The 23,309-nt window shown below is 35.4% G+C and overlaps 1 protein-coding gene across 1 annotated transcript in view; it reads left to right on the top strand.

Moving 5' to 3' along the window:
• JAKMIP1 (janus kinase and microtubule interacting protein 1) overlaps positions 1–23,309 on the top strand; it is a gene marked incomplete at both ends in the record, with an annotated part of 67,519 nt that overhangs the window by 11,176 nt on the left and 33,034 nt on the right. Inside the window, 8 exons of the mRNA XM_079535144.1 lie at positions 6,175–6,384; positions 7,088–7,207; positions 9,313–9,459; positions 10,090–10,230; positions 13,269–13,328; positions 18,829–18,957; positions 20,142–20,270; positions 21,236–21,319. Coding sequence (XP_079391270.1) covers positions 6,175–6,384; positions 7,088–7,207; positions 9,313–9,459; positions 10,090–10,230; positions 13,269–13,328; positions 18,829–18,957; positions 20,142–20,270; positions 21,236–21,319 — 1,020 coding nt within the window. The remainder of the gene's footprint in view (positions 1–6,174; positions 6,385–7,087; positions 7,208–9,312; positions 9,460–10,089; positions 10,231–13,268; positions 13,329–18,828; positions 18,958–20,141; positions 20,271–21,235; positions 21,320–23,309) is intronic.

Here is a 23,309-nt window from a genome sequence, read left to right as displayed (position 1 = left end):
GGCTGGGCAGAGACTTCAGTAACATTCTTCTTATCGCCCAATTAATCGTGCATGTATTTCGTTTGCAGCTGCTGATATCGAATTGTAGGCTGCTTCTCTGGATTTTGCCATCTGTTTGAGAAGCCTGTTTGAGTTACATACCAAGGCTCAGCTAATCTCCTGTAAAAATCCTTCTACCACCTTCAGCATTTTAGGACTGCAAAATATACTTTGCTTTTAGCATTTTAAGACTGCAAATAATACTTTCCTTCAGACCTCTAAAGATTTTGTGCTTGTCCACTCAGGAAGAGCAACATTCCACCCATGCCTTGTTAATTGTTTTTGTTTGTTTGTTTGTTTGTTTGTTTTCTTGAATCAAAGAGATCTAATGAACGTGCTTTATAATACAGGCTCAGCATTTTATGTTTATTCCTAATATTTTCTTAGGACTCTAATGTGGTTGGCAGGTCACTAATACAATTTTTATGTCCTTTAGAAGTATCCAACTCCTTGTATGCTATTAAAAACCCACAGAAATGATATATGGCATGGCTCATGGAATAAAAAAAAATCTGCTGAAGTTTGGGTTACTTCATTTTTCTGCCTTTTCCATTTTCTGACTACTTCTGTTACATTTCAATGAGCAATAATTACAGTGGAGATCTCATAGTAGAGATTGCAGTCAGCTACAAAAATCCAAGATGCTTTTGGGAAATGTGCAGTAAACTTATTGAAAGGTTCTGATATCTGCCCTTACGGTGTTTCTCGTATAGTTTTGCAAAACTTTTAATTTCTTTGTTAGTCATACACACTTTAATGGGAAAAGCTATTGGAAGAAAGTACTGACTATTGGTTTAAAAAAATTGCGATGATGACATTTAAAAGTAGATCCCATTTACCACTATGTAAACTTCTTCCACTGGACATCTCCCATCTTTTCTCCCTCTTTCTTTGAGCAGCAAACAAATAAATAGTTGACTGTGTCTGCTGTAGAGAAGCCTGTGCACGACACAGGAATATTTGTGTTCCTCCCTCCAAGTGGGCTTTATGTAGAATATTGTTATGTCTTAATGGAACTGGTGGAGAAAGTTCACCAAAGGGCCATGAAGATGAGGGAGCTGGAGCATCATCCTTATTAGCCTGCAGAAAGCAGGATGTCTCCCTCATGAGTTCCTCCATTTTGGCAGAAGAAAAGCCTGAAGTGGGATCTTATCAATGCTTATAAATACCTAAAGATGGGAGTCAAATGGACAGAGCCAGGCTCTTTTTAGTGGTGCCCAGCAACAGGATAAGGCACAAATGGAACACAGGAAGTTCCATATGAACTTAAAGAGAAACTTCTTCACTGTGAGAGTGATGGAGAACTGGAACAGGATGCCTGGAAAGCTTGTGGAATCTCCTCCTGTGAAGGTATTCAAAACCTATTTGGATGCCTTCCTGTGCAATCTAGTGTAGGTAACTGCTTCAGCTGGGATTTGAGCTCGATGATTTCTAGAGGATCCTTTCCATTCCCTACAATAGTGTGATCCTGTGAAATTTAAAATGTAGAACTAACTGGAAGTAATATCTTGAAAAAATTGAGTAGCTTCTGTTATGTGTCTGTCTTTCCCAGTAACAAGCATTCCTATCAAGATAAGCTTTTTTTTTTTTTTTTTTTTTTTTTTTTTTTTTAACATCAAATGTTCGGGATAAATTTGAACTTGATTTCTTCTGGAGCAAAAAGTTACAGAATGCTGTTCTGCAATTGGCTACCAGATAATTTTGATAGGGACAAGTGAAGAAGAGTGTCCTACACTTGGCCATGCAGCAGCTGGCTTTTTCCACTTGAAAATTGAGCATCTTACTGCCTTGTTAAAGCTAGCTATTAATTCCCTGGGAATTTCTCTTTCAACTTTGTGAGAAGCTAAAGTTCCCCCAGACATCTCTGACTTTTATTGTAGCTATTGAAGTGTGGGATAATTGGCACATAGATACATTTTCCAGTGACTAGCTTAGCTTTCTTTCATGTTTGGTAAACGTTATTAAAACACTTATTTTTGATAATTTATTTTAGATTTTAGAATGTTTTTAAAATGCTTTTTATTTTTTAAGAAAGCTATGTAATTTTGGAATAGGCTACAAATGCTGGTCCTACATTGGTCCAATGCAGGTGATAGCTGTGTTCAGCTTCTTTTTGATGCTATAAAACTCGTTAATTAAGAAATGATACTTTAGAAAACTGATTCTAACCCACAACACCAGAGTGATTTTGTAGTAACCCTCCGCAGCTGCTGATTGTAGATCTTACTTTCTTTACAACTCTCTTTCTGATGTTATTTCTCCTACTTCCCAAAGCATGTAAATGAAAATAAGTTTTAACCTTTTGCTGCTCTCTTTCCTTCTGATCGTAAGCTTTTCATGCTGAATTGTATCTTGCTTAATTGCATTAAAAATGTGACATTTCTTAAATGCTTTAAAATCCATGCAAAGTAGAATGCAAAAGAATTCATGCATTCCTGTTCTACTATATAACTGCAAAAAAAAAAAAAAAAAAAAAAAAAAAAGGAATGTTTTAGATCTGAGACCAAATCAGCAATTAAAACGGCCAGTTGGAAGGAATTTCTGGGATATGTTTGATTCAGCATATCTGTGAGCCCAATTTATGGATTGGATCTAATTATTCTAAATACTTTGGAATAAAAGATGGCCTCCCTTTATACCTTACTGAGAGGTCTTAAATGGTTATACAGGAAGGAATACACAAGTACAAGAGCAATGTAGTCAGCTTTCAGTTGCTGTGTGTTGCTTAGCTCAGCTACATTGTGCCACAGATGTAGAAACCTCATGTAGGCACCTGCTGTGGCTCCCTGGACCATGAGGGGTTGAGGAAGAGTGGAAAATCTTGCTCAGGATCAGGGAAAGAATCATCAAGCGTGACTTAATCCACCCAGACTTACTGATCCACTGAGCTTCAGCTCAGTGCTGGAATTGGCTTACCTAAACTTCCAGTAGAGAAAGTTCTGCATTCCTGAAAAAATACTTCCCGCCTCTTAGGTTCTCAGGGATTTGCTAATTTAGATAAGCTGTTAGATGACCAGAAAACAGATTCGATTCTCAGCAGTGTAATTACTGTTACATATTGATGCTTTTTTATTGTTCTTTTTTCCATTTTACAAGTACGAAAAAAAGGGGAGAGATTTAAGAGGAATTTGAGGTTAGTCTGGTAACTAAATGGATGCTTGTGCTGAGTCCCTTAAGCAGGCAAAGCAGCATGGGAGAAAACATTAAAATGCTTGCCTGCAAACATGGCAAGCTGCTAAAAGAACGAGGACGTGGCAACCTAACATTTGATAAGGGATAAATGGACTGTAGTTTGGGCATATCATTGAGAACAAGTGTAAATTTTTTGTTTAATGTAGTAAAAGCCAAAGCATCTTAATCCAGAGGTGGGAGTTTTTGGCTTAAGGAAATAATCACTGGCAGCAGCATGCACACTGTGGCAGGCAGGAAGATGAATAAGCTTACCGTGTAATGTGCAAGTCAGAAGAAAGATGGAAAATTTAGGGGTATTAGGGAAAATTTAGGGGTATTAGGGAAAATTTAGGGGCATTAGGGAAAATTTAAGTATTAGGGTAAATTTAAGAAAAGTGAGGCAGAGATTGAATTGATGTAGTTATATTGAAGACATCAAACATGTGACTGCTCCTTTCAGGAAAAGAAAGTTATACTGCGAACTAAATAGCTAAAACAATTCAAGGCAGAGGTGTTGTTGCTGCTCTTCTATTCGTATCATTCTGGTTGTATTGAGTTACTCGAGTAAAATTGCTTAGAAATTCCTCTAGTTTGTTCTTGTAATGAAATTAGCACCACTGCTATGTTTCCTGTTTATGCACATGTTATGTTTCTATGTTCCATGTGTTTATGCACATTTACTAATGTAAGAGATGCTCTGCTGTGTCTCTAACTTAAGGTATAGGTCCTCAAATAGAGAGGGGTCTGTAATAGTGACTATTATATCGCTATTATCAATGTATCCGTAATTTTTCTATTTGACTGAAACTTTTTTTCTTAGTTTCACCACATGTAGATTTTTTTTGTAGAAGAAAAACTAGGAAGTTTAAAGGGGAATTCTGCCTTCTTCCTTGCCTTCTCCTAGTCCTGTCCAAAAGCTCATGCAATTTTGTTCCAGTGTGTTTGATCTTTATGGATGGAAGCACGTGGAAGGATGACTTGGGTGCAATGTCACTGACGATAAACTCCAAAAGATCTGTTCTGCCACAGTTCATCAAATAGCAGTCTGTACTGCAATTTTTCCATTTTTTTCTTTCAACTTAAACACCTGCATCATTCCACTTAGCATTTAAGTTGTGACAATATCAAGAGTACAAAATGTGCTACTAATTGGGTGACTATAATCTATGCTGCCTACATAACGTTTGTTCTTCCTTGTGAAGTGTATGCCTTGCATAGTCCAACTTCTGTTCCATTTATTTCAGAATGAACACCTGTGTAACAGTGAGCCAAACCTTGTCCACGGTATTTAGTTACATGACATTTTTTCCTCTGAAGGGAGACCCGTGACAGATCAGTGTGCATGATAGATAGCATTCAGTGAATGAGGCAGCTGCTTAATTTTTGTCATTGCTGTTCACTGCACAGTCCTTCTGAAATCCTGCATGTCGCAAATTCTTCCATTAATAAAAACTGCATACTTGTCCTGGAAGTTCTTTTTGACATAATTAAAGTGACACAAATCTAAATTAACTTACTGGAATATAATAACTCCATTTATTGGATGAGGAACTGAGATCTTTCTGGCCTCCCCAGATCAGGAAGGAAATCTGCATTAGAACAAATAATTGCAATTTATGAGCAGTCCAGACCAGTTTATTCTCTTCAAATCTGCTGATTATTTTAAATCACATTTTAATTGGAATAATCAAGCTATCCCTTGCCATACAGATCCTGGACGCAAACTAATTTCACATGCTTTGTAGACTGTGAAAAGAGCAAAATGAGAATCCTGAAGAAGTTATATTATATCTGATCACATAATTTGATTGTATTAATCCTGTACAGCACTCAGACTGTCAGACTTGACTATAAGTTTTATTTCTAACATTTTCTTTGTACTTCTTGGGGAGGATGAAGTGGTATGGTTGAAACTTGACTGAAGGATATATAGGTATAGGACTATAACAAATAATAAAGTAATAGCAATAAACAATACAGTTTGTGATTTTTTTCTCTTTATGTGAGGCTTTAATACTCTTCCAAAACTCCATGAGTTAGATAGCCAAGAAAATGACTTCGTAGACTAAAGGAGATGGTACAATTTTAATGAATATATAATTAATGGTTAATATTCTTGTTAAGAAAATGGTTTCTATAGTAACTGCTGCAGATTGTCACTTCCTCTGGCTTTTGGAATACTACCAAAATGAATGTAACACTGATGATGTGAGGTACAAATCTTATGAGAGCTGCAATAGATCCCTGCTAAGAGTATGCTTTATTTGGTATCAAGGTGAATGAATAAAGCAGTCCAATAACCATAATGCTGTTTAAAGACTAGTTTTCCCTACTATTTATTCTATCCAAAGCTCTGCATGTATTTGCTCTTCTCCTTCCAGCTGGAAACTAGCAAAGGCAGACAAAATGCTTAGGCATACTTAAGGATTTAAGTTGCAATGTGATTGTGTGTCTGTTCATTGATCTTAAAACCTCTGAAGAGATTCACTGTGTGTAATTTCTGTCTAATAGAGAGAGTCAACATGGGCAAATGTGTATTGCTTAAATTTCAAAACAAAGCTTATGTGAGTTTTAAAGGGACTGCGCCTCTTAATTTATGTTAGCCATGTGTTGCTTCTCTGGAACATGGTGAAAGGAGATTTCTCTTATTAAGGTGTGTATTTGCAAGTGAAATGGACAATCTCAGTGGCTATATATTTTGTTTCAATGTATGTCTGCATCTATTTTTGTTTTCCACTTGAACTGAGACTGCATCCGGCAAGCTCATTGTCAAGTGAGAGCTGAAACTTTTTTAAGGGGAGGGGAAAATGCTTCAGAGGAGAGAGATCTTTCTTTTTAGCAGCCACTCTGGTATTAATCTGATAGAAAAAGAACTTTTTTTCTTTTTGCAGGTTTATGGATATGTATGCAGCATGTCCATACTTGGGGATGTTATAGAAACTTCCTTGCTATATTTCTTTCCAGATGGATGAGATCAAAGGCAAAGATAGAGTGATTCTGGCTCTGGAGAAAGACCTTGGCATTCAGGCAGGACACACACAGAAACTCCTCCTTCAGAAAGAAGCTTTGGATGAGCAGCTTGTCCAAGTGAAGGAGGCAGAGCGGTACCACAGCAGCCCCAAGAGAGAACTTCCTGCAGGAGTGGGGGACATCACCGAGTTGATGGGAAGCCCGGTAAGAAAATCCTGTCTCCTTTAAATGGCCAGCACAGGGCAAATATTGCCTATGTATTCACATTGATTTTGTGGTTACTTCTAAAACGCTAAAAGGCTTGATTCACAATAAGTGGTCTAGAACTGCATGTAGTGTTTTGCTCGTGAGTGAGAAAATCCTTGGACATCTTCAGTTTCAAAGAATGTTGAAAAATAGGTGAACACAGAACTTTTAGAGCTTACATGATGAGCTTCAACCATGAACTTGTTATCTGTGATTAAAAACAGCCCTTCTTTGTCTAGAACCCCTCTATTGTTCTAGAGTTAGTTATTTCGTAATTTTAGAAATTATGTACTATCCTTTTCCAAAACTGTTCCAAGTGCTTTTAGCCTATGTAATACGCACTAGATTTCTTCTAGCTAATGGTTATAAATCATGCTAGAATTTACAAGTCATGAATGAATTATTTATACCTAGCTTTTTAAAAAAATATTGTTAACTCTTTACATACATCTGTCAAGTAGACTCATTTCAGGTAAGGTATCATGTAGCATTTACACAGGATGTTGCTGTTTAGTCTTTCAGTTAATTAAAATAAGTTTTCCAAACACTGATGTAAGAGTCTACTTTAGATTTATACAATCTACTTGCTAAAGATTATATTACATTTATGAATTGTCTTTTTAAAGATAATTTTATATATCTATATGTCTTTGATGCAAAGGAGCAGCATTTGGATGAACGAGATGTGAGGAGATTTCAGTTGAAAATCGCTGAACTGAATGCTATGATAAGGAAGCTGGAAGACAGAAATACTCTCTTAGCAGATGAAAGAAATGAACTGGTAAATTAATTAGTAATAACACAGATGGTGACTGGGAGGACATTTTTATGGTAAATGAATTAATGCTGAAAAGTCAGTGTTATAAATAATTTACAAATTAGACCTGGTTGGACACAATCAATTATACATAAAGATAAGAGATTTTTCTATGGATATTTACTTTGTCACCATAGACAGGGATGGAATCTCTTTTGTTTCAGAGAAATAAAGCTTTATATATTTATTTTGGGGTTGTCATAACTGAATTGACTGTTAGTTTGCCTGTGGCACTGTCTAACGATGTTGTGTAAAACATGCATAATCCACGCCCTTAAATTACTGTATTAATCTTTGTAATAGGCAAATTGAACAATAGTTTTGTGACATGCTTATGCTAGCTGAGAATTAAAAAGTGTTTTTGGTCTGGAGATGTGAAATCTGCCATCTTTCTCAAGGGAAGTCTCTTAAGTAGGTGAAAATATCCTAGGAGAATGATAGTAACTTATTAAAGAAAGGCTATGAATTTTAAGAATGAATTCTATTAGCCTGCGTTGCTACTTAATTGCTTGTAATGAGATTAATGGGAAAACTCCCATGGACCGTGAAACTGAGTTTTAACAATATGCATTCTTATATGTGTCCTGTTATAATGCACTGTTCCTAATGGAAATAGAAAGGATTTTTCATTTTAAGTAGAATTAAGTAGAATTTTTCTTTCACGCAACCTGTGTTTCTGATTCAAAAGTAATGCTATTATGTATGGTGAGGGCACAATTTCCTTCCAGTATACTGAGTGCAGCATTGGCCTGTTCTTACTCTTTGTTGGACTTAGTTTTTCATATTGAGATCAGAGGATTTATTTTATGATAAAGGGACTTAATTTAGTTGTGATAACTTGATGATTATCAAAACTAATTTTTGAAACTTTCTTGTCTGAAGTCTTGGCTGAATCTAGACTAGTGAAGTTAATTGAACCATAATATAGTAAAACTGGATGACTTGAGAGTGTAATTGTGAATTTTAAAAGAACAACATAAAACAAACAACTCCCCCTCCCCAGAAACAACTATGTAAGAACACACTTTTTAACCGGGATGCTGTTAGCGATTTTCACTACTTTGCCTAGATGCTGGGTAGTGTGCTGCTTTTTTTTTTTTTTTTTTTCCTTTTTTTTTTGTTCTGTTTTTATTTTTGTTTCTTTTTCTTTTACCAGTACAGTTGCTTTCCTCTACTCTGTACTTACAAGAACATCATGCTTTCTTTCAAGGTTGCATTATTAAAGACAAGATAATTCAGCCTCCTAATCCTTTCTGTGGACATAAGTCAGTCAAAACATCCCTGAAGAATGCTAAAGTACTGCAACATCTTTACTGCAGTGTCCCTCTAAATGGAAGGCATGTATGACTCAGTCAAAAGCTCTTCTTGATGCTTGACTTTGAGGTTTCAGAAACATAGTTTGGAATTTTGTCATATTTTGAGACAAGGCTACATAAAACTAGCGATATCAATAAGCTCCTGTGATTAAGCACTATGTGGGAAAAAAAAAAAACTAAAACAAAGAAAACAACTCAAGGACTAATGAAACAAAAGTGGTGAAATACTGAATACACACAAACACAGGAAAGAGCAGTAATTTGTTTCATTCAGTTGTCTAATATAATAAGACCACAGGAGCAAAGCTGAACAGCTTGGAAATGTCAGCAGAATGCTGAGATTGAATCTGTGCCCTCTGGCTGCCTCTTGTATTGCTCTAATTACACACTAAGTATAGGTTTTTCAAAGTGGAGCAGGAAGCGTTTACTAAAGGGTAGTTAAGTTGGTGAAAGATGATGACCCTATATATATACTGGCTCACAAGAAACTTACGTATAGCAAGTTTAGTTTATCAAGAAATCACTTTTACAGATCTTCATAAATGTTTTGTAAGAAGCAAAATCCAAGGACCAGAGCTATTTCTTATTTGCTTGGACTCTTGTAGTTCTTAGTACAGAAGTCTACCAGATGCTACTTAAGAAAAGAACTAAACTTTCTAATGAATGGAAAGGGCAAGAGAATACTCACACATTTATTCTTTCCTAAAACTATATACTAAAGCACAGCTTAGCTTCTTCCTTTGCCATTTGCAGCTGAAACGTTCTCGGGAGACAGAAAGTCAGCTAAAGCCTTTGGTTGAAAAAAATAAGAGGATGAGCAAAAAAAATGATGATATGATGCAGTGCATCCAGAGAATGGAAGAAAAAATAAAAAATCTATCAAGGGAAAATGTAGAATTGGTAAGTAATAATTTCTGATATCGTGTTATAAGAGAACTCAGGTACTTGGAGGTGGAAATGCTCGTGAGGCTTTTTTTTCGGATAGGCATTTCAGAGTCTCAACAATGGGATGATACAGCTGCTCGAGTCAGCCAATGCAGTTGAATATTCACAGTCTAAGTACAGAGTGGTGGTATTCCTTTGTGTCACTGAGTTGTATCAGTTTGTCCTCATTAAGGAAAAGGATCATGAGTAGATAAAGATATATTTGGATACTGTAAATGTACAACTGAAAATCAGCTTTATGAAAGAATGTTGGTTTTTTTTTTCCTGATTAAAGGTCAAAACAGACTTTAAGTATATTTGCCAAAGTCTCTACTGCTATAGGATATCAGGCTGCCTGTGCTGACTTTTTTCCAGACTATGTTCTTTGATTCTGTTCTAAAATGTTTTATGTGAAGTACTAACACTAAGGCATATGGCATATTTATTTAGCTGGTGAAAGAGTCCTTATGCTGTAGTGGAATATGCACTGATGAGTCTGAAGAATTATAGATTGCTACATCATGCACCAGAATTCTCTTATGTTTATGGAAAGATAATTTAAATATTCTTTGTGTTTAATAACAAATTTTATTTTAACTTTTGTAGAAAGAGAAATTATCTGCACAACCAGTGCTGAAGAGGCACACATCTTTAAACGATCTTAGCAGCACACGGGATGAACAAGAAATTGAATTTCTTCGACTGCAAGTCAAAGAAAAGCAGCATGTTATCGATGATCTCACAGTGGTAATACTTCTCATGTCTGGTGCACTCATGTATGCATATACATTGGTAGGCAAGCTGAAGATTGGAGAGCAATATTTTAACTCCAGTTGTAGTAATGGCATAGAAGAAATTCTTTGGCATTGAACTGTTCTTGTTATTTCCCACATGTTGAATGAATTTCTTTGCAGTGTGTATGTGTTTATCAATTATGGACTGCTTATGGAAAGAGGTGCATCAGTCCATTCACTTTACTTACAAAACTAAATGTCAGCAACTGAGGAGCCTGAAGGAAAGGACACATTCCAGAACTTAATAACTGAAACATGTTTGGTATAGATCCTGCTGTAAACTCAACTACTCATTTGACCTAGAATTTCTCCTAAAACAAAGGAATGTACAGAATGACATGAATTCCACCTAACTGAACTGCCCATGCTCTGTTCTTATAGCAAATAGAAATATAGATGATTCATTTTACCAAAGGTAGCATATTTTATTTTATTATGACTGCACAGTTGCTACCGTCTTACTGTGAAAACTACTTAAGATTATGCTCATAGGTTTTTGCACTGCTTGGGACTCATTTCAGCTGCACTAGAGGTGCTTAGTATTATTTTGTACACAGGGACACACCATTCAGGTGCTGGTGGCAGAAATTACTCTCAGAAAGACTCTGAGAGTCATGTGCATCTGGAGCAGCATCTGGAACTGAGACTGTTCTATGGCATCTGAAATAGCACTATGAAAGCTACGTAATGATGAAACAAATTTGAGCCCTTTCTGTCTAAATAAGAGATCAAACAATCAGAACACTCAAAATAGAAAATGAAACAGAAAATAAAAATAGAAGATAAAAATTTTAAACAATGTGATGTGTTATTACTTGGTCTGGAACTCTATTCTTGGCAGTTCACCCCAGATTTTGACGAAGGATTTCTCTCTGTAATCTTGCCAAAGATGTCTGTGTGCATTGCCCAATGTTGCAGTGTTATGAGCAGTGGGATGTTATCCAGACACCAATGCTGATTCACAGAGAGATGCTTCTTTACCTTCAAAATACAACTCTACAGACAGGGACTATCTCATTACATTAAATTTCCAATATATGCAGACATAACCTCACCTATATTTCACTGTGAAGAGGATGTGACCCAGTAATTTGAGGAAATATATTGTAATCTAACTTTGGTCAACTAACATTAACTATGTTTAGTGTGAAAATAAGATTAATAAGCATAGCAAAATGTGGTCTCATATTTGGTTACTTCTTATCCTATGTACAGATGTCATTTAGCTACAGAAATAAGTGAAATTGTAAGCCAGTGCACTGCTTTGCTTGTCAGTACAAACTAATTGATGCTTTGCCTTCAACATGAATGCAGGGCACTCTGCAGTGCCATTGTGCTTTTTAGCTATATTTTCTGGTTCAATTCTTGCCTCAGGAAAATAAAATGAATCAAAAAGAATGACCCACGTCATATACCTGATTAACACAAAAGTCATCATCTTAACTACAGCTGAGTACAGTATGATACCCACATAAAAGAAAGATAGTTGACAGCAATAAGGCTGTCTGAATTGATTTACATTGTCAGTTCCAGAGTATCTTTGATGCTGTTGAAGACCTATCAACTTGAGTTCTCCCATAACCATGGTTTCTTGGCCAGTTCTTAAAAGGAAAATTGTCAGAATAAACTCAGATGCTTACAAAACACACAAGTGATTCAGCAGATAGTTTTTCTTTAATTGCTGTTATTTTAGTTCTGATGACTAGAAGTAATATTGCGACAGAAAGTAGATTGAGCAGTCTTACAAAAGATCAGAAACAGGAAAAATCAGGGTATTTAGGAAGAGTTTGTTTAATTCTGTGGAGGTGGAAGAGGAAAGAGAAGGAAAGAGAGAAAGAATATCTCATTTCTCCAATAATTTGAACAGCAGACTTGGATGCCTGAGACCTGTTGCTAAAGCAGGGACTGTGCCTTAACTCACTCTCTAAGGAGTGAACACTGTTTTTCTACATCTTCTAAAATGTAGCTTTGTGTTTACAGCTTTAACTTAATGTGTTATATTTTCCTATACTGCGAGATATCTTCAGTCTATCTTGGCACTCATTACTTTTCCATATTTTGAAAGCCATGTGTATTAAAAGTGCTATAAAAATTTCTGAATTATTTCTTTTTTTCCAAAACTTCTTTATTGGAACAGTGCACTTATAAAATGAATTATTTTATTTTGATTTCTACTTGGAGCTTCCCATTCTGTTTCTGAACTGAATGTAATGTATAATGAATAACTCCGAATAGGAAAATATACTGTGAGCAATGACTGCTAGGGATGAACTTACAGCTGCTATTGGTCTTTTAAAAGTAGAAACGTTGCAAAGATGTAAAGCTAGATAGATCACCTGCTGTCACCTTCCCTTCCCCCTCTCCACAATCTCTGCATTTCTTACATTCATTTTGAATTTTTAAATTTAAGGCAACATTCTTGTGCTTGAATGTTTGTAAACCAGTATTTTTCATAACATAGTAAAGTACGATATTGTTCCATGGCCATGTTAGAAACTAGATGCAGGCTAAGGCCTGATTTCTCTTGATGAAAAAATGCCTTTGCACTTGAGAATTTTGCCTATTTATCCCTATAAATTACACATAACATTGTATCTGGCTGAGATTCTTTTTTGCCTACCAACATGCATCTTCAGGACGATTGAATGTTGGAATGAGAAAGATAATTCTGTTTCCATAGTGAGCCTTTTGGTAAAAGTGTCAAAGGAACTGCCAGAAATCTGTGCCCAATATTTAGCACAGCCTTTTCCTGCCAACTTCCAATCAAGCGTGTAAAGTGTGTGGCTGAATGTTTATTTGCTAAAAGGATACAACTGCAGTACAGTGTGGTGTGACACCAACATGGTGTAGTCTGAGGGAATAAAGACGTTGTGTTTGTGTTGGCTTTACCTCAGCTTTCAAGAAACTTGTTAAATTTCTTTGTGTTAAACACATCTATCTATATGTATATTTCAGACGAAATCTACACCAAAATGTTATCTTTTCTTTTAGGAAAGGGAACGGCTATTGCGATCGAAAAAACAGAAGAAGAAAATTCTGAAACCTCAAAAGGTGAGCAAACCTTCATTTTCTGCGCGTTCTGGTTGTTGTGAACAGCAGATATTCAAATACTACCCAAAATTAGAGCTCTATTTAAATTAATGGTAAAATTTCATGTAACTCTCCTGTTTTCTCTTGTTGTTTATTAACTTCTTCCTAAGGACAATGGACGAGCTCTAAGATTTGAACTGTGTTTAAGCTTGTTTTCAAAGCATAAAAAATCATATTTTTAGCCACTGTGACCTACATGTTCAAGTGGCTTGAGGCCTACAAGATATAATGATTTGAAAATTGTACAGAAAATACAGCCCTTTAAAGTATTTGCAGAAAGTTATTGCTTAATCACAACTGAAAACTTTAGCTCATGCTAGGGATGAAATGTTATTTCTGTAGATAAAAATAGAAAAAATATATGAAACTATTTTTCTCTAGTAACTACTTTGCTCTAGAGTGCAAAGAGGAAAAAAATAGGATTCAGAAATTGAAAATTTTATTTCAAACCGTGCCTTCAGTGCTTATTTTAATGTGTTTTAAAGTAATTGGTTTTGCTGAATACTGTTTTATTTTTGCAAAGCTGAACATTAACAGCCTGGAGCATGTGAGGGGAGGAGAATGGGATAGGAGGGAAAAAATGGAAGTGAAATGTGGAGAGGTTATTATCAGGTATATGACAGTATAAGATGCATGCTTTTGTAAATGAATATCACATTAGTTGTCAGTGTTCAGCACTGTGTACTTCTGATGACCTCCAGGTGGTGCATTTTTATAGCTCAGTGTTCTATGTATTCTGAAAGAATTACCCCTTCCTCTTCTCTGAGTTGGTGATAATTCTTCAAGTGATACTTCTAATAGTGATGTGTCTTTGTCATATAAAGAAAGAAAAATTCAGATATGATGATAAATCTTGCATATCTTCTACTTTTACATAATGTAAGGCTGATAGAGGCTGAATGTATTTTTAGTAAGCTAACTATTTTTGTTTGTTGTACTGTACCCAGGAGTTTGTCTGTTATGAACAATTTTAAAATAGGACTTTCTGCATATGATGGGTTGCTCCGAAAGTAATGCCTCCCATCTTATTATGTTGGCCCAAAATATCAGAGGCAGATGGTGGTATGGCAGTAAAGGGTGGACCTTCCTACCAATATTCTGTTACATTTTGTTGCCATGTGACAGATGGCAGCAGAGGGGCAGTCTGACAAAATGGCGCCTGATACAGAAGTGTGGATGAAGCAAAAGTGTGAAACTGAATTCTTCCACAAGGATAAATTTATTATGTGCCATTGAGTATTATTATTTTGAAGGGCATTAAAGTAAGCTAGGCACAGCTAATCTGTCATTATATCTTAGTATCAAATCACGTAAGTTTGCTCTTTTGCTGTACAGTTTAAGATCAAATTGTTATTCCTCACTCTGATTCTCCATAGAAATATACTGAGTTACAGTTGGAGTTGAGATTTTAACCGAAATAAAAATAATAAATCTTGAAAACCTATAAAAACCACCACCAGTGAAAAATCCAGCCCTTCTACCATCCAAAACCCCTTAATGTCCAACTATCTTCTTTCACTTTGTTCATCAAGGCTATTGCCAAATAATATATTTGTAAATGCATTTTAACATTCCATACCTTGTTTTTTTAATCACTGTTATAAGCCAAAGAAATTTTGTTATATTTTTATTATCTAGGGGCAACATAGCTTGAATCTACATAGGCAACTGTATTGAAAAGCTTTAAAATTTAAAGCATTTAAAATCTTCTCAAAGATCTTCTGCAAAATGTTCTTTGTTTTAGTTGTGCCTGAATAGCTTCTTAGTTTAGCAGGAATTTCAAAAAGTTAGCTCAGGTCACGAATTTCTCTCTCTTTTTTTTTTTTTTCATGCAGATCACATTTCATGAAGGGAGAATCAAAATGGTTTGAGTCTAGTTAGGTGCTAAATCAGAAAGATAAATCAAAATCCTCAAGGCTAGGTAAATTTCCTGCTCTCTTTTACTTACTATAGCTATGTAGAACAGATTACTCACCCAGATGTCCTGTGGGGATTGTATCATCTCAATTTTTACAGCCTGTGTCAGTAATTGAATTGAAAATTGTAAAATTCATCAAATCAAATGCTATGTCAAAAGTCACTAACAGCGGTGAGATATAGACATCTCACTCTGAGTGTACCTTACAGAGCTGTAATGTTTTGATTGCTCTCCTCTGGAAGCAGGTACCTAAACAGGACATGTGAGTTTTGTCTTGAAAATATCTACTTCTCTCAAATGACTGCATTCTCTCAAATGCAGTCTAGGATGAATTACTTTCTATAGAGACACGAACAGTGAAAGTGTACTTCAGTCTATGATCTGTGTGAGATTTTTACATCCTACAGATGGTAACCTATATATAGCAGTAGAAGAAGTTATGACTGTATCTGTCCTGCCAACCACTCAGAAGGAGAAATTACTGATGTAAATTCTTGGCTTTGCTTTTCTAAGATTTGTTAAATGTGAAATTTCGAGCATTAACATGCATCATTAGCACCAATGAATTACCAGGTTTGGCTATTGGAGTTGGATCTGTTTCCAGAGCTGTGACTCTCCTTGATAATGTGGAAAAGGAAATAACTGATGACAATTAGTTTTCATGACTCTGGTCAGATAAGCTTATATTAGAATGTGTAGAAGGTTCATTTTTTTCTTCTAATAACCAGGAACTAATAGCACAGGTGGGACACTATGAAGGTGATGATGCACTGGCACAAGCTTCCCGTAGAATCTGTGGATACCCCATCCCTGGAGGTGATTAAAGCCAGGTTGGATGAGACTTTTTGCAACATGGTCTAGTGGTTGGCAACCCTGCCCCCATGGCAGCATGGATGAAAACTGGATGGTCTTTAAGCTTACTTTCAACCCAAGCCATTCCACGATTCCATGATTCTCTTTTACTCCTGTACTGTTGCAGTTTTTCCTGAAAGGGGTATACACTTATAATCTAGCTTCCTTAATTTTTGTGATACTCTGACTAGATAATGTCCAGTATGTGGACATTTCTATTACAAGTATTTTCCTAACAGCTATTCCTGCTAGGTGGAACAAAATCCACGGCATAACTTTGTTGGTCTTTAAGATTTGTGTGAATGATCTGTCAAGGCTAATCCAATAGCCTTTGTAGCCCTACTGTGTCTAAATAATGTTAGTTCAGCTGCAAGGCTTTTGGAAGTACTAAGGATTTAAATATTTTGTTTTACAATCAGATATCTATGTTATTTCTGGAGTACCATAATTGCACTAGGTTACTGTTGCTAGTGTAGCTTTAACTGAGATTTCTTGCAATTACCAAGGGACATAGGTGTCCATAGGAGAGCACTGGCAACCAGCTCAGGTGCCCCTGAGGAAAGGAGCAGCACAGTGGGATGGGGCTTTACAATCTCTGTTGATTGTGTTTAGAGGAGTGAGTAATATAATGACTGTGGATATTCAAGTACTGTAGGGTATTTTTCTCTGAAGGAAAGCCTAAGAAAATGGAGTTGTTTTTTTGTTTGTTTGGTTTTTTTGTTAATGTGTCACTTGTTAGGAGAAAGACGTACAAGATGTGAATCTTCTTTTCCTTCCCTTTTCATGGTGTTTTCTTTGCCTCCCGCAGCCCTGTTCTGGAATTGATATAACGAAGGAAATCTGGAAAGTGTTGTTTTTTGTTTGTTTGTTTTGCACCCAAAGAATGGAATTCTATGATTCCATGATTGATAATGTTATGCTTTTGAAAATAAAGCATTATTGCTCAGTTTCTTTGGAAACAGCAGGTCTCTACAGACCTGATTTTTTACTTAAACTTTAAAAAATAAACTGCATTTGCAACAGGGGAAAGCCTGCACACTGGTGTGATGGAGTTCATATTTCTTGTTTTATACTTTTCTTTTTTTATCTGCCTCTGTACTTTGGTGTGCCTGTATTTTTCTGGCTGCCAAGAAATGACATATAAGCATGAAGGTAAGAAGTTACTGATTAGTTCCTCTGATTGAATTGCAGGGAAATTCATCCTGATAATTTTCATCACATTAAATTAATTTATTGAAAAACTGGGTATTTGGCCATGAAACTGCTTTAGAAACCCAGCAATCAGATTACCATTAAAAATGTGAGGGTATCTTGAAATATGCATACTATACATTCTATGTCTTGCTCTGTAACATTCTAAACTTTTATATTTACTAGTACTGTGCTCCAGTAGGAGACTTAGTACTGGAGTTACAAAAGCCTAATGCATAATTTTACTTCAAAATTATGTGAAGGAATTGATATAAATTCACATTAAAAATACTTTCTATCAAATATGTGAGAGTAGTCAGAGGAAATTAGAATTCAGATCAGAATTCTTCAGCAACTGATTTGACTTTTCTCAGTTATGATTTACAAGTAACAATTGAATTCACATATCAGTATAAAAGCATAATTTGTTGAGAGCTTTCCTGCTTCTTAAGAAAAGCTTGAATAAATCTTCAATGAAAACCATGAATTTACCAAAATCCAGTGAGTATTGTACATGTGCACATATTCTTTTCAAGAGCCATTGTGATTCAACTCTTAAAGCTATATGTGGAAACTCCCTATAAGGCAGGGAAGTGTTAATCTTAAGTGCATCTGGCAGTTCTGCTGCTCACAGCACTAAGATTGCAGAGCTTCCTGTAAGACAGAGCAGTAACGGACCATTATAGGTTTTTAATACAACAGCTACACTCCCTGTGACTATACCCAACAGTAATGCTAGTGGGTTAGTAGCTTACAAAAATAAGATTGGTTTCTGAAGACTGTTCTAAAGCTTTTGTCTATCTGTATAGCATCTGGTTTACCTGTATGTCTGTGGATGGATATACAGATTTGGAGAACAAGTGACTTCTTTTTTGAGTGCATAGCATCCTTTCTGGAGCTTTTCGTAAAATCAGTTAGTTTACAAGTCAGTTTGAATTATATTTTTAATTGTTATCTGGTATTCTCATCTCAAGGAAAGCAATTGCTTAGGAAGTGGCCTTGAGATTAACTTCAGTAGTGTGAGTGGGATCAGCTGTATGTGAAACAATTATAGAGCTGTTTAGCTAACAAATGATGAGAGCTAGGACTGGTAGACCATGGTAACCTGGTGAGATGGACCATAGAGTACCAGAGCTGCAGGCTCTAAGTGCAGTGTGTGTGTAAATGCAGGCACCAATGTATCCCTCCCAGCTTACTTCGAGGTTACATCCAAATAGATACTGCGGTCCTCCACTGCGAATCTTGTGAATCAGATCTTTATGACTTTGGAAATTAGTATTTATGTTTGTGCTAAAGCATTACTTTACTAACAATTTCCCACTACTACTTGGAGTTCTGCCTTAGCAAACAGTGATGGAAAGGTAACTAATTCAATGGAACAAGAGTTTACACGGGTTGTTCTTCTTCCTGAATGGTCAGAGAAGATCTTGACTGCTGTTTACTGGGTCATTGGGGTTTTCTAACTGTTTTGCTAATAACTGAGGAAAACTAACTTTTCAGAGGCATGTTGTGGAGACATTTTTTGGATTTGATGAAGAATCCTTAGACTCAGAAACATCATCTGTAACTTCATATAACACAGATAAAACAGACAGGACACCAGCCACACCAGAGGAAGATTTGGAAGATGTAAGTAGCAGATTATTTGTTCTTTAACTTCTACTAAAATTGGCATAAAATATAAGAGCAGCCATTTTTGCAGCTACAAAACAAAAAGCTTTTTGTATGAAAGATTTTGCAGAGAATTGTTTTGTTCTGTTTCAAGTCCAATTTTAAACCCCACAGTCACTGTAATAAAATATGATTCTGCCTGTTAGATTTGGTTGATACTGAGCTGAGAAACAAAGCGTGTTGCTTTGCCTAAACTAGACTTCAGTTTGCCTTTTGGCTTTATAATTTGACTGTTTTTATACAACCATGAATTTTTTTTCTGTTTTCAAGATACTGAGAGAAGCTTTTACAGTTCAGTGAGGCTTAAGTGATTATAGGGAGTAAATATCCACTGTCATGTTTTGTCTGAGCTCTGTGACACATGCTGCAGTTGACCTGCTTCAGAAGATTGCAGAGCTGAGGACAAAGATTGAACTAAATCCTCTTTCATCTATCTGTCCTATTTGCTAACTTATGACTTCCATTATTCATTTGTAATGGGCTTCCTATTTTTCTAGCTTTAATATCTAGTAATATTTTAATTTCTTTTCCTTGTAGCTTGACTTCCAGGAGCAAAAACTAATTAAAGGACTTTTCTTGCCCTCAGCATTATAGAAAAGATCTTGAAATTGTTGATGTCAGTTTTTTAAAATTCTAAGCAACTTCAGACATTAATATTACTGGAAAAAAAAACCAAAAAGGATCTTAATGCTACTGAGATGAAGCTGCTGCGATAGTGTGCTTGTGCTGGTAAAGTTCTTTATGCTGGTGTGTGGAGACAAAGAGTAATGGAGTGATGGACTGTGTGACAAGTAGGATTTATACCTTGTGGCACTGGAGTTGATGAAGAAAAGTGATAAACGCAACTGTTTCATGTCATGGTTTCTCAGCCAGTTTCTTGAAATTTCTATGTATTACTGCTTTATATAGCAGCTGACACTGTCCTGCAATTTTAAGGTGAATGTAGCTGCTGAGCTCTGCATTTCTCATTCATTTTTAAACCATTTTTCCTTTCATTTCTACTCATGTCATTTTTCTTACAGCTTTCTTGAAGTTTGAAACTCAGACGAGTTGTGTTACTTGTTGTGTCTCCATATATACAAAAATATTATTTGCATTTATTGTTACGTACACAAAAACACCTGTTTTTCCTCTTCACTAAGAGCACACCTAAAGAAGAAGCTGAACTAAGATTCTGCCAGCTAACAAGAGAATATCAAGCTTTGCAAAGAGCATATGCATTGCTTCAAGAACAAGTTGGTGGAACCCTGGATGCAGAGAGAGAAGCAAGGGTAATTATTTTAATTGCAATTCCTTTTATCTCTGAAATATTTGGAAAAGCTGAAAAAATTTTGCACAGCAGGATATGGTAGCATTGCTACAGCTACTGTTAAATTATGATTTCAGAGGCACTGATGTACTTGAAAATTGTGAGACCATTGCATATTGCCACTGCCTTCATGGGAAGAAAGGCAATGATATGAATGTTTTTGTTACACCTTTTTAAAATTATCTTTTACAAAATGATTTCTCCTTCTTATTAATGACATTTTTGAGGGAGTTGAAGATTTTCAGAAGGTAGCTTTTTGCATGGTTAATTTTGCAAGGCACGCTGTTCTGGTGTTCCTTCTACTTTTGGATGAGGCTTAAGGTAAACAACAAGGACCTGAAGATGCAGAAAGAAATCCTTATGGAAATTTTTCAACTGCTTAGGTGAAAAAGTAGCTGAAGTTGGATAGGAAGAATAATTGTAGTAGCTCAAGGATTCTCAGTTACTGAGAATCTCCAGAGATCTTGCCTTTTGTACATCTTTTGTTTATTTATTTGTATGATTCAGTCTCTTTTAGGACATCTCTGAACATGGTGGGTAGATGGTTTAGAAATTGTACAGAAAGAGGAAAACGCAGTGATGTATGCAATCAAAGGGTAAATGCATTATTTTGGGTCAATATATTTTATTTTCGTATAGCTCTTCAAATTGTTTAACTGTTAGGAGCTTATTCAGTGCTTATTTCCTTCTGTCTTCATGACTTCATGAAGAGCTTGATCACAGAATATGTATAGACTAGAGACGACATACACTAGGAGTGAAAAATACTCTGAAACTGATGTCTTTAAATATTTTTTAGCATAAACTCAAAAGCATTTATTTTAATGAGAAGCATTAAAAGCTGATTAGATGATCCAAAAGAGAGTCAATTTGATTCCATATGTGATTAAATATGCACTTTATAATACAATTTTCTTTTTTCCTCAGACTCGTGAACAACTGCAAGCTGATCTTCTCCGATGTCAGGCAAAAATTGAGGACCTGGAGAAAGCACTAATTGAGAAAGGCCAGGTAAAAGGCTCTCTTAATGTCCTCTACAACATCATTTTCTCTCTTGCATGCAGTGGTGCCCTTGCCATCTTCATTGCTTGCTGGTGTGTTAATGTGTCCGATGCAGTTTAATTACTACTCCAGCAGTGGATTATTTAAAGGAAAATGGTATTTATGCTAACCACCAAAGATTCTTTTTTTAATACATAGTACAATCAGTGTAATAGAGAATTATCCACATATACATGCATTCTAAATTCTGTTCCTACTGTCATTCAGTGTAGTTTTCTCTCTTTTCTGTTTTGTCTTTGCTATAAATTCCAACAAGATGAGTATTCTGTATCATAGAATATTTTGGTGTGTAACACAGGAAAATTTAGAAGAAAAAAATTAACTTCCCTATATTCTGGAGCAATAAACTGCCGAGTGTATCTGGCCACTGGAAGCCACTTGCTGTGTAAACTCTTCTGAGCTTCATTTCTTGGAGGACACAACAATTTTCAAATTGCCATAACGTCACACAGAGTAAAATTGGGCTTCTCTGTACCTCGTAAATAACTGCAAAGATCTGGCTAATGCATATTAAATGCATGTTTAATAATATTTAGGATAGTCAGGAAGACTGATAGGAGAATGAATGGTGGATTTAAAAGATGTTCAGATGCATAAGTGCTAGAACACACAGAAAATTGGATGTTATTTTATCATTTCTTTATTGTTTAAAATAACAGCTTAAGATTGCTGGTAGTATATGGCAATAAAGTTGGATTATTTATCTGTAGATACACATTTTGAAGACTAATAATCCTAAAGTACCAAATGAAAGCAACCCACAAATTATGTCAGATTAACACTATTGATATTTTTATAGTTTCTATATCATTTATAGTTCTATATAAGAAAACTTTCTGTAAGTTTCTGTATAAATTTGAATGCTTGGGAACCATATTTAAATTGATAAAATTGATAAAAACTGATAAAAATTGTTTATGCTCACTTCCATACCAACTGCAATTTGCTTAGTAAATTCTATGTAAGTAAAATATTATTAAGGAATATGTTATCAATGTAAAAATGATGACTTGTTGAGGTTTTGGAGGAATAATTGGAACTGATCCTCATGAGGATCAACTACATTTTCATGTGTTGATGATAATGGTGATGTAGGCAAATTGCTGTGTAACTGAAAATAACAACAAAATAATTGACTATTACAGTGTAAAATACAAGCAGTATGTGTGTAAACATGACAAGAGAAAATGGATAACATGCAAGAAATTACTTCTGAGACTTCTGTTTCTTGAATGGCAATATGAAAAATAAATGTCTGGAAATAAGAATTTAGGTAGTTTATTACTTTATGGGATTCTTAACCATATTTATGACCTTTAATCTCTTAGTAATCCTGAGAAGGCCAACAGGGATGTGATAAGGAGCAATACAGTAGTACCCCTATTGGGCTAGTTTGTACACTAGCATTAGATTTTCACAGAATTTGTCACAGTGTCTTCCTGAGAGTTGAAGAACCTACTTAGTTTCCTAACTTGTTAGTCCTTATATTCAACAAAATAAATGATTATGATAATAAACTGACATCTTTGTGCCCTATGTCATTTTTTAAAATTACTTTGTCATCTAGGAGGTCATAATAATGTTGACTATTTGATAAGACTTGTGAAATGTTCATTTGGAGAACCATTCCATAACATATTTTCATAAAGGAAGCAGTGAATTAAAAGATTCTACTGAGTTATCCCAGGATATTTTAGTCCAACATTACAACTGTAGGAAACAGAAGCTGTGAAGACTTTACCAGCTCTCTTGATATCAAATTCAGAACAAAAAATTGAAGTCTTGTAGTTAAAAAGTAATTTGAATCTTGACTAATTAGTTTTTTTTTAATTTATTTTAAAAATTCTTGACAAATACAATGTTTTTCAGTACTAATCTTGGTACTGTATTCTCGGTATGTCGCCTTTAACTCCATAACAGAATAAATTGTTTGTTGCAT

Source organism: Tetrao urogallus (genome assembly GCF_951394365.1).
Source record: "Tetrao urogallus genome assembly, chromosome: 4".
Taxonomy (NCBI): Eukaryota; Metazoa; Chordata; class Aves; order Galliformes; family Phasianidae; genus Tetrao; species Tetrao urogallus.
The sequence above is the reverse complement of the archived record's forward strand: the minus strand, read 5'-3'. Positions and strand labels throughout refer to the sequence as shown.